The following is a 16373-nucleotide window of genomic DNA, read 5'->3' as shown; positions in this document are numbered from 1 at the left end:
TTATTTTGAAGGGAGGTGTAGTTGGAAGGGAAGTGTAGTGAAGGGAAGTTTATTTTGAAGGGAGGTGTAGTTGGAAGGGAAGTGTAGTGAAGGGAAGTTTATTTTGAAGGGAGGTGTAGTTGGAAGGGAAGTGTAGTGAAGGGAAGTTTATTTTGAAGGGAGGTGTAGTTGGAAGGGAAGTGTAGTGAAGGGAAGTTTATTTTGAAGGGAGGTGTAGTTGGAAGGGAAGTGTAGTGAAGGGAAGTTTATTTTGAAGGGAGGTGTAGTTGGAAGGGAAGTGTAGTGAAGGGAAGTTTATTTTGAAGGGAGGTGTAGTTGGAAGGGAAGTGAAGTTGTAAAATGAAGTGTAGTTTAACAGGAAGTGTAGTTTGAAGGGAAGTGTAGTTTGAAGGGAGGTGTTACAGTAGTACTGTGTACTGCTTACCGCTGGAGTCAACTTGAGCTCAGACCTCTCCCTGTCACCTTGCTCGAAAAACTCACTGGTCACCAACTCCGCAACCTGCAGGGGGATTTCAAAGTGATGTCAATGATGTCAATGATGACCCTATGGACCCTAGTCAAAACTAGTACACTATACAAGGATTAGGGTGCCATTTGAGACACAGGAAGACGTTTTGTAATGTTTCACCTGTTTGGAGATCTCCCAGGGGCGGGTCACTGCACCCAAGTCACATGCTGTCATTAGCATAGACCTGGTGATGACAGGGGTCAGAGGTTGTTTAGAACCAAACCAAGTCTCCACATAAGGAGATTGTTGATCATGGTTCAATAGACAAGTAAGAAAGATGGAAGGACCTGAGTAGTTCTCTGTGAGCCTCGTCTGTCCAGCTGAACTCTCCAGAGAGAACACAGTCAAAGAACTTGCTCCTTCGCCTGTTTAGGAGCACAGATAGAGTCACAAAACGGATACAAGGAAAAGGAGGGAGGTTCAATGGCAAAGCAGATGGGAGGTAGCCTGAGTGCCGGTCTGTTTATGTTATTAAGTATCTCTTCTACAACTGTATGTGGAAGTTGGAAGACTTACTGGAAGTGCAGGGTGAGGTCAGTGGAGAGGATGGCCTGTTTCAGCAGTTGCATCATACTACTGTACTCTTTGGAACACAGGTTGGCAAAGATATTATGACCCTGTTGGAAGATATGACAAAAATACATATTGTGATATTATGACCCTGTTGGAAGACATGACAAAAATACATATTGTGATATTATGACCCTGTTGGAAGACATGACAAAAATACATATTGTGATATTATAACCCTGTTGGAAGACATGACAAAAATACATATTGTGATATTATGACCCTGTTGGAAGACATGACAAAAATACATATTGTGATATTATGACCCTGTTGGAAGACATGACAAAAATACATATTGTGATATTATGACCCTGTTGGAAGACATAACAAAAATACATATTGTGATATTATAACCCTGTTGGAAGACATGACAAAAATACATATTGTGATATTATGACCCTGTTGGAAGACATGACAAAAATACATATTGTGATATTATAACCCTGTTGGAAGACATGACAAAAATACATATTGTGATATTATGACCCTGTTGGAAGATATGACAAAAATACATATTGTGATATTATAACCCTGTTGGAAGACATGACAAAAATACATATTAAGAATCTATGACCCTGTTGGAAGAAATGCGAAAAAATATGTTTTAAGATATTATGACCCTGATGGAAGACATGAGCAAAATATATACTGCTCAAAAAAATAAAGGGAACACTTAAACAACACAATGTAACTCCAAGTCAATCACACTTCTGTGAAATCAAACTGTCCACTTAGGAAGCAACACTGATTGACAATACATTTCACATGCTGTTGTGCAAATGGAATAGACAACAGGTGGAAATTATACGCAATTAGTAAGACACCCCCAATAAAGGAGTGGTTCTGCAGGTGGTGACCACAGACCACTTCTCAGTTCCTATGCTTCCTGGCTGATGTTTTGGTCACTTTTGAATGCTGCCGGTGCTTTCACTCTAGTGGTAGCATGAAACGGAGTCTACAACCCACACAAGTGGCTCAGGTAGTGCAGCTCATCCAGGATGGCACATCAATGCGAGCTGTGGCAAGAAGGTTTGCAGTGTCTGTCAGCGTAGTGTCCAGAGCATGGAGGCGCTACCAGGAGACAGGCCAGTACATCAGGAGACGGGGAGGAGGCCGTAGGAGGGCAACAACCCAGCAGCAGGATCGCTACCTCCGCCTTTGTGCAAGGAGGAGCAGGAGGAGCACTGCCAGAGCCCTGCAAAATGACCTCCAGCAGGCCACAAATGTGCATGTGTCTGCTCAAACGGTCAGAAACAGACTCCATGAGGGTGGTATGAGGGACCGACGTCCAAGGGGGGGGTTGTGCTTACAGCCCAACACCGTGCAGGACGTTTGGCATTTGCCAGAGAACACCAAGATTGGCAAATTCGCCACTGGCGCCCTGTGCTCTTCACAGATGAAAGCAGGTTCACAGTGAGCACGTGACAGACGTGACAGAGTCTGGAGACGCCGTGGAGAACGTTTTGCTGCCTGCAACATCCTCCAGCATGACCGGTTTGGCGGTGGGTCAGTCATGGTGTGGGGTGGCATTTCTTTGGGGGGGCCGCACAGCCCTCCATGTACTCGCCAGAGGTAGCCTGACTGCCATTAGGTACCGAGATGAGATCCTCAGACCCTTTGTGAGACCATATGCTGGTGCGGTTGGCCCTGGGTTCCTCCTAATGCAAGACAATGCTAGACCTCATGTGGCTGGAGTGTGTCAGCAGTTCCTGCAAGAGGAAGGCATTGATGCTATGGACTGGCCCGCCCGTTCCCCAGACCTGAATCCAATTGAGCACATCTGGGACATCATGTCTCGCTCCATCCACCAACGCCACATTGCACCACAGACTGTCCAGGAGTTGGCGGATGCTTTAGTCCAGGTCTGGGAGGAGATCCCTCAGGAGACCATCCGCCACCTCATCAGGAGCATGCCCAGGCATTGTAGGGAGGTCATACAGGCGCGTGGAGGCCACACACACTACTAAGCCTCATTTTGACTTGTTTTAAGGACATTACATCAAAGTTGGATCAACCTGTAGTGTGGTTTTCCACTTTAATTTTGAGTGTGACTCCAAATCCAGACCTCCATGGGTTGATAAATTGGATTTCCATTGATTATTTTTGTGTGATTTTGTTGTCAGCACATTCAACTATGTAAAGAAAAAAGTATTTAACAAGATTATTTAATTAATTCAGATCTAGGATGTGTTATTTTAGTGTTCCCTTTATTTTTTTGAGCAGTGTATATTAAGATTTTATGACCCTGTTGAAAAATATATTTTCAGGTAATATATGGAAGGGGGAATGTCAGGGTTGAGGAATAAATGGAAGCTCTTAAGTAAAGGTGATGGTAGCCAAGGTTACCTGACTCTGTAGGATCATGACTGCATGGTTGAAGTGATGGTGCTCCAGAGTGGCTGATGTCCCATAGAGCAGGGCCAGAGCAGAGCCAGTCCTGTAGGAAGCAGCAGAGGAAGTACATTCAACTGATTGCACTAATTGACTGATTGATTGATTAACAGGGAAGATGGACGGACAGGCAGGCGGACGGACGGACGTGCAGACTGACTGACTGATCAGGCTAATATCTTCCTAATTTTTCTTTATTTTCCTTCATTTTCCTTATTTCTCTTTGGGGCTCAGCCGAGGTGACTCACTTGGCCTGGAAGGCGTTGTTGGTGCCACGGTGGTCTAAGTCATGGCAGAGACAACCCACCATCAACGCCAGGGTCTCTGCATCCGACAGAACATCCTGGAAACCAGCCGTCTGCGGACACAGAGGTAACGGAAGTACGGAAACTATCCAAGACATTACTTGTGTCCCAAATGGCACTCTATTTACTATATAGTGCACTACCCTTGTCCCGTCCCTGGTCAAAAGTGGGGAACAAAATAGGTCATTTGGGACATAACCATTGTAATTGGTTAATCTTTACTTTAATTGCCTTAGTGGAGAAACAAATTGAGAAACAATGTGAACAAAACAGTTTGCCATGACAAAGGGGTTGATTGACTCAAGGCATTTCAGCCTTAAATGTTTTATTCATTTCAAAAGTTTCAAAAAACATAATTCCACATTGACATTATGGGATTTTGTGTGTAGGCAAGTGACACAAAATCTCAATTTAATAAATGTTTTAATTCAGGCTGTAACACAACAAAATGTGGAAAAAGTCAAGGGGTGTGGATTCTTGATGAAGGTACTGTAGAACCCTTTTTTGAAGGTTCTATAAAGGTTTTAAATGGAACTTTTACAGTGCTGCAGAGAACCCTTTCCAAAGGTTCTACAAAGAACCATTCAAATATGGTTCTAAATACAGTAGCACCAAAAAGGTTCCGCTATGCTTACAACCCTTTTCGCTGCTATTGAGAACGCTTTCTAATGGTTCTTTATAGAACCTTTATGGAGAATGGTTCTTTAAAGAATCTTTGTCAATCTCAAAGGTTCTACAAATAACCTTTTGAAGAACCATACACTGTGTTTTATTCTGGTTAGTCATATTATATTGTTAAAACTCCACAGGTGTCATTATTGTGTTAACTGGTAGCTCTGGAACGGCTGGGGTCCCTGAGGAGAGGACTGAGATCGTCTGACTCAGCAAACCGTTCCCAACTGACACAAGGCCTTACGTGAGTCTTTTACAAGACACTGTACTGGCCATATTCAAATCTGACATGTAACGATATCACACAACAGATTGGATAAACTGGAATGACACTCTCACTCACGGCTGCACAAAAATAGTTCTTAGCAAACCACGCCCCTACATTTTTATTATCCCTAAAAGATTAAAGAACCCTTTTTTGAACTGCAAAGAACCATTTAAGGGCTCAAAGGGAACTTTGACTCATTATGGTTCGGTCCCCATTGTGACGACCCTCCCACTCTGTCTGCCATATTCTCTCTCTTTGTTCTTGTTTCCTTATTAGGATGCCGGTGGGCGGAGTTGGGAGGGTCGTCAGCTACATGGGAAACACCTGGGCCCGGGTGTGTCCCAGGATAAATAAACCTCTTCCACATTGATTGGGGAGACTCTCTCCATGCAGACACCTTGGTTGATTTCAGTTGTGTGGCAGTTGTGTGGCAGTTGTGTGGCAGTTGTGTGGCAGTTGTGTGGCAGTTGTGTGGCAGTTGTGTGGCAGTTGTGTGGCAGTTGTGTGGCTTTTTGGTTATTTGCTTTGGCACCTTTCAACACCCTGCATTATTACATTCAGGCATGCGAAACACTCACTTACACTACTGATTACTGATTACACACACCATTGTTCATTGTTCTTAGTTTACTTTATTTAATAAATATATATTTTGATATTCCTTGTCTCCACATTGTCTCCCTTTTGTTGTGAACTCTCAGCCGGTTCGTAACACCATATAGACCCATCAGCCTTACCAAAGAACCCTTGAGGAACCCTCTTTTCTAAATGTGTACATAGAGCATGTTTTGTTGCGTTGACTCACTGTGATCATGAGGAACATGCACTGGCACACGTTGAAGGCATGCCTCCAGTTATGGTACGCCACCGTGCGATAGTTCTTCCTCACCGTCAGCAGCCAGCGACACAGGACCTGAGAGGGATGAGGGACAGTCATAAGGAATACATGTTTGTTTTGCTGTTGTTCTCATATCAGGTGTTACTGTAACATGTCACCAAGAGAGTTCATCAAAAACAAGATAAATAGGGTTGCAAAATTCCGGTACTCCCAAAATCCCCAGGTTTTACTGAAACCCCAGTTGGAAGATTCCCAGAATCAGGACAGAATAACCAGGAAATCTGCTATAATCCAACCAGGATTTCTGGAAATTGTCGGGATTTTGGAAAAGTTGCTGGAATTTTGCAACCCTGGAGAGAAATAAGAAAGCCTCTCCATTCACCCTCATTGTTGACCTCACTCACGTCATAGTCAATCTTAAACTTCTGGACGGCTCCGAGTTCCAGAAACATCCGGAGGGAGGCAGTGATCATGGCGTCGTTGTCCAATGAGAAATCGTTGAAGTGGAACTCTTCGATGCCCAGCTCACTGCTCAAAGGGATCTTAGCAGCCTGAGGGAGTAGAATGTCAGGGTGAATATTGAGCGTCCTAGTAGCTGAACAGGAAATAACAAACTCAAAGCCTCAGGTCCTCTGACCCCCACCTCCTCCTCCACCCCTCACCAATCCCTCCAGTCCCTCTATATGATAGGTCCTCTGACCCCCACCTCCACCTCCACCCCTCACCAGTCCCTCCAGTCCCTCTTTATGATAGGTCCTCTGACCCCCACCTCCACCTCCACCCCTCACCAGTCCCTCCAGTCCCTCTTTATGATAGGTCCTCTGACCTCCACCTCCACCCCTCACCAATCCCTCCAGTCCCCCTTTATGATAGGTCCTCCGACCCCCACCTCCACCTCCACCCCTCACCAGTCCCTCCAGTCCCTCTTTATGATAGGTCCTCTGACCCCCACCTCCACCTCCACCCCTCACCAGTCCCTCCAGTCCCTCTTTATGATAGGTCCTCTGACCCCCACCTCCACCTCCACCCCTCACCAGTCCCTCCAGTCCCTCTTTATGATAGGTCCTCTGACCCCCACCTCCACCTCCACCCCTCACCAGTCCCTCCAGTCACTCTTTATGATAGGTCCTCCGACCCCCACCTCCACACCTCACCAGTCCCACTTCATCATAGTCCTGGGGTGTACGCATTAGTCTGACGTAACAAAACGTTTTGCAACGAAAATGGACGTTTCTATTGGACAAATTCAGGTAGATTCCTCCCTGTTTCATTCTGGTTTCTGCTGTTTGGTTCCTAGTGAATGCACCCCTGGGAAAGTAACCAGGTGACTTCTACATGGATACCGGTTTTGATTATTATCTTGTAGATTTTGTTTGTTTTGTTTGTTTGTTTGTTTTTCTATTTCTTCTACATGTAATGTAATTCTCAGACCTACCTTGAGTCTGTCCACCTCTACCTTGGAGCATGTTGCGTGGTAGGACAGCATCTGAGGGAGGAGAAAACATCATCATTGACTCATGGACTCTCTCTCTCTCTCTCTTTATATCTCTCTCTCTTTATCTCTTTATATCTCTCACTCTCTTTATCGCTTTAGCTCTCTCTCTTTATATATCTCTCTCTCTTTATATCTCTCTCTCTTTATATAACTCTCTCTCTCTTTATATCTCTCCCTCTCTCTCTTTATATATCTCTCTCTCTTTATATCTCTCTCTCTTTATATAACTCTCTCTCTCTTTATATCTCTCCCTCTCTCTCTTTATATATCTCTCTCTCTCTTTATATCTCTCACTCTCTTTTTATCTCTCTCTCTCTCTCTTTATATAACTCTCTCTCTCTCTCTTTATATCTCTCCCTCTCTCTCTTTATATATCTCTCTCTCTCTTTATATCTCTCTCTATCTCTTTATATCTCTCTCTCTCTCTCTTTATATCTCTCTCTCTTTATATCTCTCCCTATTTATCTATAACTATAACTATTTTTCCAATTGGATTTGGTCCCCTCTACCACACGGAACCACACTAATCTACTGACGGAAACGCACGAGGTGGCTAAAAACAGACTTCCGTCTTCTGCTAGCTTGCTACCCATGGCCCGGCTAGCTGTCTGAATCGCCATGACCCCAACCAATCTCACTACTCACTGGACCCTTTTGATCACTCGGCTAAGCATGCCTCTCCTTAATGTCAATATGTCTTGTCCATTGCTGTTCTGGTTAGTGTTTATTGGCTTATTTCACTGTAGAGCCTCTAGCCCTGCTCAATATACCTTATCCAACCCTTCAGTTCCACCACCCACATATGCGATGACATCACCTGGTTTCAATTATGTTTCTAGAGACAATATCTCTCTCATCATCACTCAATGCCTAGGTTTACCTCCACTGTATTCACATCCTACCATACCTCTGTCTGTACATTATACCTTGAATCTATTTTATCGCCCCCAGAAACCTGCTCCTTTTACTCTCAGTTCCGGACGTCCAAGACAACCAATTCTCATAGCTTTTAGCCGTACCCTTATCCTACTCCTCCTCTGTTCCTCTGGCGATGTAGAGGTTAATCCAGGCCCTGCAGTGCCTAGCTCCACTCCTATTTCCCAGGCACTCTCTTATGTTGACTTCTGTAACCGTAAAAGCCTTGGTTTCATGCATGTTAACATTAGAAGCCTCCTCCCTAAGTTTGCTTTATTCACTGCTTTAGCACACTCTGCCAACCCAGATGTCCTAGCTGTGTCTGAATCTTGGCTTAGGAAGTCCACCAAAAACTCTGAAATCTTCATCCCTAACTATAACATTTTCCGACAAGATAGAACGACCAAAGGGGGCGGTGTTGCAATCTACTGCAGAGATAGCCTGCAGAGTTCTGTCCTACTATCCAGGTCTGTACCCAAACAATTTGAACTTCTACTTTTAAAAATCCACCTCTCTAAAAACAAGTCTCTCTGCTATAGACCACCCTCTGCCCCCAGCTGTGCTCTGGACACCATATGTGAACTGATTGCCCCCCCCATCTATCTTCAGAGATCGTGCTGCTCTGTGACCTAAAGTGGGACATGCTTAACACCATCCTACAATCTAAGCTTGTTGCCCTCAATCTCACACAAATTATCAATGAACCTACCAGGTACAACCCCAAAGCCGTAAACATGGGCACCCTCATAGATATCATCCTAACCAACTTGCCCTCTAAATACACCTCTGCTGTTTTCAACCAAGTTCTCAGCGATCACTGCCTCATTGCCTGTATCCGTAATGGGTCAGCGGTCATCACTGTCAAACGCTCCCTGAAACACTTCAACGAGCAGGCCTTTCTAATCGACCTGGCCTGGGTATCCTGGAAGGATATTGACCTCATCCCGTCAGTAGAGGATGCCTGGTTATTCTTTAAATATGCCTTCCTCACCATCTTAAATAAGCATTCCCCATTCAAGAAATTTAGAACCAGGAACAGATATAGCCCTTGGTTCTCTCCAGACCTGACTGCCCTTAACCAGCACAAAAACATCCTGTGGCGTTCTGCATTAGCATCGAACAGCCCCCGTCATATGCAACTTTTCAGGGAAGTTAGAAACCAATATACACAGGCAGTCAGAAAAGCCAAGGCTAGCTTTTTCAAGCATGAATTTGCTTCCTGCAACACAAACTCAAAAAAGTTCTGGGACACTATAAAGTCCATGGAGAATAAGAGCACCTCCTCCCAGCTGCCCACTGCACTGAGGATAGGAAACTCTGTCACCACCGATAAATCCACTATAATTGAGAATTTCATTAAGCATTTTTCTACGGCTGGCCATGCTTTCCACCTGGCTACCCCTATCCCTACCCCGGTCAACAGCACTGCACCCCCCATAGCAACTCGCCCAAGCCTTCCCCATTTCTCCTTCTCCCAAATCCAGTCAGCTGATGTTCTAAAAGAGCTGCAAAATCTGGACCCCTACAAATCAGCCGGGCTAGACAATCTGGACCCTTTCTTTCTAAAATTATCTGCCGAAATTGTTGCAACCCCTATTACTAGCCTGTTCAACCTCTCTTTCGTGTCGTCTGAGATTCCCAAAGATTGGAAAGCAGCTCCGGTCATCCCCCTCTTCAAAGGGGGGGGACACTCTTGACCCAAACTGCAACAGACCTATATCTATCCTACCCTGCCTTTCTAAGGTCTTCGAAAGCCAAGTTAACAAACAGATTACTGACCATTTAGAATCCCACCGTACCTTCTCCACTATGCAATCTGGTTTCAGAGCTGGTCATGTGTGCACCTCAGCCACGCTCAAGGTCCTAAACGATATCTTAACCGCCATCGATAAGAAACAATACTGTGCAGCCGTATTCATTGACCTGGCCAAGGCTTTCGACTCTGTCAATCACCACATGCTCATCAGCAGACTCAACAGCCTCGGTTTCTCAAATGATTGCCTCGCCTGGTTCACCAAATACTTTTCCGATAGAGTTCAGTGTGTCAAATCGGAGGGCCTGTTGTCTGGGCCTCTGGCAGTCTCTATGGGGGTGCCACAGGGTTCAATTCTTGGGCCAACTCTTTCTCTGTATACATCAATGATGTCGCTCTTGCTGCTGGTGAGTCTCTGATCCACCTCTACGCAGACGACACCATTATGTATACTTCTGGCCCTTCTTTGGACACTGTGTTAACTACCCTCCAGATGAGCTTCAATGCCATACAACTCTCCTTCCATAGCCTCCAACTGCTCTTAAATACAAGTAAAACTAAATGCATGCTCTTCAACCGATCGCTGCCTACACCTGCCCGCCCGCCCAGCATCACTACTCTGGACGGTTCTGACTTAGAATATGTGGACAACTACAAATACCTAGGTGTCTGGTTAGACTGTAAACTCTCCTTCCAGACTCACATCAAACATCTCCAATCCAAAGTTAAATCTAGAATTGGCTTCCTATTTTGCAACAAAGCATCCTTCACTCATGCTGCCAAACATGCCCTCGTAAAACTGACCATCCTACCGATCCTCGACTTCGGTGATGTAATTTACAAAGTAGCCTCCAACACCCTACTCAACAAATTGGATGCAGTCTATCACAGTGCCATCCATTTTGTCACCAAAGCCCCATATACTACCCACCACTGCGACCTGTACGCTCTCGTTGGCTGGCCCTCGCTTCATACTCGTCGCCAAACCCACTGGCTCCAGGTCATCTACAAGACCCTGCTAGGTAAAGTCCCGCCTTATCTCAGCTCACTGGTCACCATAGCAGCACCCACCTGTAGCACGCGCTCCAGCAGGTGTATTTCACTGGTCACCCCCAGGGCCAATTCCTCCTTTGGCCGTCTCTCCTTCCAGTTCTCTGCTGCCAATGACTGGAACGAACTACAAAATCTCTGAAACTGGAAACACTTATCTCCCTCACCAGCTTTAAGCACCAGCTGTCAGAGCAGCTCACAGATCACTGCACCTGTACATAGCCCATCTATAAATAGCCCAAACAATTACCTCATCCCCTACTGTATTTATTTATTTTGCTCCCTTGCACCCCAGTATTTCTACTTTGCATATTCACCTACTGCAAATCTACAATTCCAGTGTTTTTTAATTGCTATATTGAATTTACTTCGCCACCGTGGCCTTTTATTGCCTTTACCTCCCTTATCTCACCTCATTTGCTCACATTGTATATAGACTTGTTTTAGTACTGTATTATTGACTGTATGTTTGTTTTACTCCATGTGTAACTCTGTGTTGTTGTATGTGTCGAACTGCTTTGCTTTATCTTGGCCAGGTCGCAGTTGTAAATGAGAACTTGTTCTCAACTTGCCTACCTGGTTAAACAAATGTAAAATAAAAATAAAATAAAAAAATCTCTCTCTCTCTCGCTCTCGCTCTCGCTCTCTCTCTCTCTCTCTCTCTCTCTCTCTCTCTCTCTCTCTCTCTCTCTCTCTCTCTCTCTCTCCTCATGAACCTCTCTGGCCCCCTGCAGGTGGGTGTGGGACATGCATGATGATATGGGATCTGGCGCAAAGTAGTGCACTATATAGGGAATAGGGTGCCATTTGGGATGCATACATAGACGCAATATTGTCTTCTTCACACTACTCATGACTGCATTTTTACAGTATTATCCTCTACTGCCTGAGCCGATCCTACACATTAATATTCAGCAGGGTTCTTTTCTCCCACCATAAATATTACAGTTATTTTCACTGTTTCCGAAGAGGGGATGCTGTCAAAAAAAGATCGCACACTGCAAAAAGTGTCAGGAGTAAAAATATACTAGTATATAGTATATATAATATATCAATATACAGTATATTTAGTTTAATATACTAGTATATAGTATATATAATATAATATACTAATATATGGTATATATCATTTAATATACAAATATATAGTATATATAATGCAATATATTAGTATATAGTATATATAATATAATATACTAATATATAGTGTATATAATATAATATACTAGTATATAGTAAATATAATATACTAGTATATAGTGTATACATAATATAATATACTAGTATATAGTAAATATAATATACTAGTATATAGTGTATACATAACATAATATAATACAGTATACTAGTATATTGCCTCTCACCAAGTCTGATATGTGTTTCAACCACATTTCATAAAGCATTCTGAGGACCATACATTCAGTCAGACAGACAGACAGACAGTGGAGCCCAAAGCCCAGCAACTAGACTGGCTAGCTAACATTTTCATTTTACATTCACATTTCAGTCATTTACCAGACACGGTTATCCAGAGCGACTTACAGTTAGTGCATTCATCTTAAGATAGCTAAGTGGGACAACCACATATCTCAGTCATAGTAAGTACATTTTCTCTCAGTGAAACAGCTATCAGTAAAGTCAGAGCTATTAGGGGGGAAAAGTCAAGTGAGAGTGTTAGTTCACGAAAGGCACATTTAAAAAAATAAATATCCTAAACGCCTAGTGAGTGAAGGGAGAAGAGTACATGGCTCAGTCCCAAATTGCACCCTAAGCCCTTTATAGTGCACTACTTTTGACCATTTGGGACGCAAACTATCAATGCTCACATCCAGGGCCACAGATTGCTTGGCCCAGGTCTTCTTCACTTGATTGTACATCATGGTGTTGTTGATCCCCAGCCCACAGAATATCACAAAGGCCTGTATGGAGACAGGGTAGAAAAACGTTTCTACCTATAAAACAGCTTTCTAATTAACAATAAGGCATGAGGGGGTGTGGTATATGGCCAATATACCACGGCTAAGGGCTGTTCTTAAGCATGTGGTAGATGTGGTATATTGGCCATATATCACAAACCACAGAGGCGCATTATTGCTATTATAAACTGGTTGCCAATGTAAATAGAGCAGTAAAAATAAATATTTTGTCATACCCATGGTATATGGTCTGATAAAGCATGGCTGTCAGCCAATCAGCATTCAGGGCTCGAACCACCCAGTTTATAATATCTATTATACAACAGGTGGGTCTAATCCTGAATGCTGATGGGTTAAAACCGCATTCCAGCCAGTGTCTATTCCACAAGTTACCACCGGCTAAATCTATGACATTGAAATGTCTATTTACTCTGTTCCATCTGACTGCTCAATCCACTGTCTCATCATACATATATAGATATAGATAGATAGAACCTGCTCAATCCAGTGTATCATCATACAAATATAGATATAGATAGATAGATAGAACCTGCTCAATCCACTGTCTCATCATACATATATAGATATAGATAGATAGAACCTGCTCAATCCACTGTCTCATCATACATATATAGATATAGATAGATAGAACCTGCTCAATCCACTGTCTCATCATACATATATAGATATAGATAGATAGAACCTGCTCAATCCACTGTCTCATCATACATATATAGATATAGATAGATAGAACCTGCTCAATCCACTGTCTCATCATACATATATAGATATAGATAGATAGAACCTGCTCAATTCACTGTCTCATCATACATATATAGATAGATCAAACCTGCTCAATCCACTGTCTCATCATAGATACATAGATATAGATAGATAGAACCTGCTCAATCCACTGTCTCATCATACATATATAGATATAGATAGATAGAACCTGCTCAATCCAGTGTATCATCATACAAATATAGATATAGATAGATAGAACCTGCTCAATCCACTGTCTCATCATACATATATAGATATAGATAGATAGAACCTGCTCAATCCACTGTATCATCATACATGTATAGATATAGATAGATAGAACCTGCTCAATCCACTGTCTCATCATAGATACATAGATAAAGATAGATAGACCCTGCTCAATCCACTGTTTCATCATACATATATAGATATAGATAGATAGAACCTGCTCAATCCACTGTCTCATCATACATATATAGATATAGATAGATAGAACCTGCTCAACCCACTGTCTCCTTATAGATATATAGATATAGATACAACCTCAGTGGAGAGGGAGCTTGCCTCAAACAGTCTTTGATCTGCATCATTGAACGTCCTTCTGTCCAGGCGATTTAGAATCTGGGCAACCCCTTAGAACAGTACAGAAAATACATCAATAATTGTAATCATTGAACGGGTGGAATAGCAGAAAGGTAAAAAGACAGAGTGGTTTTCAAGTGACAGTGGATGGCTGAACAGACTGGTGAACCCACCTATTATCTGATGAGTCCGATTCCAGATGGGGACGCATAGTACTGATCTGATGTGGAATCCTGAGGCTTGATCCGTCTGGGGAGTACGGAGTGGAATGTTACTGTGTGTGCACGCCCACGCATCTGTGTGTGTGTGTGTGTGTGTGTGTGTGTGTGTGTGTCCACGTCGGCACCAACGATGTTAGGATGAAACAGTCAGAGGTCACCAAGCGCAACATAGCTTCAGCGTGTAAATCAGCTAGAAAGATGTGTCGGCATCAGCAGTCTCACAACTCAATCGCTGGTTGAAAACTGTTTTCTGCCCCTCCCAAAAGATAGAATATGTAGATAATTGGCCCTCTTTCTGGGACTCACCCACAAACAGGACCAAGCCTGGCCTGTTGAGGAGTGACAGACTCCATCCTAGCTGGAGGGGTGCTCTCATCTTATCTACGAACATAGATAGGGCTCTAACTCCTCTAGCTCCACAATGAAATAGGGTGCAGGCCAGGCAGCAGGCTGTTAGCCAGCCTGCCAGCTTAGTGGAGTCTGCCACTAGCACAGTCAGTGTAGTCAGCTCAGCTATCCCCATTGAGACCGTGTCTGTGCCTTGACCTGGGTTGGGCAAAATTAAAGATGGCGGTGTTCGCCTTAGCAATCTCACTAGAATAAAGACCTTCTCCATCTCTGCCATTATTGAAAGAGATCGTGATACCTCACATCTCAAAATAGGACTACTTAATGTTAGATCCCTCACTTCCAAGGCAGTTATAGTCAATGAACTAATCACTGATCATAATCTTGATGTGATTGGCCTGACTGAAACATGGCTTAAGCCTGATGAATTTACTGTGTTAAATGAGGCCTCACCCCCTGGTTACACTAGTGACCAAATCCCCCGCGCATCCCGCAAAGGCGGAGGTGTTGCTAACATTTACGATAGCAAATGTCAATTTACAAAAAAAAAAACAACAACGACGTTTTCGTCTTTTGAGCTTCTAGTCATGAAATCTATGCAGCCTACTCAATCACTTTTTATAGCTACTGTTTACAAGCCTCCTGGGCCATATGCAGCGTTCCTCACTGAGTTCCCTGAATTCCTATCGGACCTTGTAGTCATCGTAGATAATATTCAAATTTTTGGTGACTTTAATATTCACATGGAAAAGACCACAGACCCACTCCAAAAGGCTTTCTGAGCCATCATTGACTCAGTGGGTTTTGTCCAACATGTCTCTGGACCTACTCACTGCCAGACCCCAACCAAGGAGCATCAAAAGTCGTGCTATAAATTCTCAGACAACCCAAAGATTCCTTGATGCCCTTCCAGACTCCCTCTGCCTACCCAAGGACGTCAGAGGACAAAAATCAGTTAACCACCTAACTGAGGAACTCAATTTAACCTTGCGCAATACCCTAGATGCAGTTGCACCCCTAAAAACTAAAAACATTTGTCATAAGAAACTAGCTCCCTGGTATACAGAAAATACACAAGCTCTGAAGCAAGCTTCCAGAAAATTGGAACGGAAATGGCGCCACACCAAACTGGAAGTCTTCCGACTAGCTTGGAAAGACAGTACCGTGCAGTATCGAAGAGCCCTCACTGCTGCTCGATCATCCTATTTTTCCAACTTAATTGAGGAAAATTAAAAACAATCCGAAATTAATTTTTGATACTGTCGCAAAGCTAACTAAAAAGCAGCATTCCCCAAGAGAGGATAGCTTTCACTTCAGCAGTAATGAATTCATTAACTTTTTTGAGGAAAAGATCATGATCATTAGAAAGCAAATTACGGACTCCTCTTTAAAACCTGTTGGGGATAGGGGGCAGTATTTGCACGGCCGGATAAAAAACGTACCCGATTTAAACTGTTTACTACTCTTGCCCAGAAACGAGAATATGCATATGCAACTGTTTTCTGCCCCTCCCAAAAGATAGAATTTGTAGATAACTGGCCCTCTTTCTGGGATTCACCCACAAACAGGACCAAGCCTGGCCTGCTGAGGAGTGACGGACTCCATCCTAGCTGGAGGGGTGCTCTCATCTTATCTACGAACATAGACAGGGCTCTAACTCCTCTAGCTCCACAATGAAATAGGGTGCAGGCCAGGCAACAGGCTGTTAGCCAGCCTGCCAGCTTAGTGGAGTCTGCCACTAGCACAGTTAGCATAGTCAGCTCAGCTTTCCCCATTGAG

At 43.5% G+C, this 16373-nt stretch overlaps 1 protein-coding gene and 1 long non-coding RNA gene across 2 annotated transcripts in view; one reads left to right on the top strand and one right to left on the bottom strand.

Annotated features, from left to right (window-relative positions):
- LOC115187773 (dual 3',5'-cyclic-AMP and -GMP phosphodiesterase 11A-like) overlaps window positions 1-16373 on the bottom strand; it is a 34927-nt gene continuing 18554 nt past the window's right edge. Inside the window, exons 7-18 of the mRNA XM_029746798.1 lie at window positions 14199-14274; window positions 14008-14075; window positions 12592-12684; window positions 6988-7038; window positions 5957-6103; window positions 5520-5627; window positions 3718-3827; window positions 3425-3515; window positions 1025-1125; window positions 796-873; window positions 629-692; window positions 1-499 (exon numbers count right to left, since the gene is read on the bottom strand). Of these exons, the coding sequence (XP_029602658.1) occupies window positions 197-499; window positions 629-692; window positions 796-873; window positions 1025-1125; window positions 3425-3515; window positions 3718-3827; window positions 5520-5627; window positions 5957-6103; window positions 6988-7038; window positions 12592-12684; window positions 14008-14075; window positions 14199-14274 (1290 nt within the window). The 3' untranslated portion in view covers window positions 1-196. The remainder of the gene's footprint in view (window positions 500-628; window positions 693-795; window positions 874-1024; window positions 1126-3424; window positions 3516-3717; window positions 3828-5519; window positions 5628-5956; window positions 6104-6987; window positions 7039-12591; window positions 12685-14007; window positions 14076-14198; window positions 14275-16373) is intronic.
- Window positions 3718-5016, top strand: LOC115187788 (uncharacterized). Its single transcript, XR_003876134.1, has 3 exons — window positions 3718-3841; window positions 4584-4690; window positions 4991-5016. It is a non-coding gene; the product is annotated as an uncharacterized LOC115187788 (long non-coding RNA).

The sequence above is a fragment of the Salmo trutta genome, unplaced genomic scaffold (genome assembly GCF_901001165.1).
Source record: "Salmo trutta unplaced genomic scaffold, fSalTru1.1, whole genome shotgun sequence".
NCBI lineage: Eukaryota > Metazoa > Chordata > Actinopteri > Salmoniformes > Salmonidae > Salmo > Salmo trutta.
The sequence above is the reverse complement of the archived record's forward strand: the minus strand, read 5'-3'. Positions and strand labels throughout refer to the sequence as shown.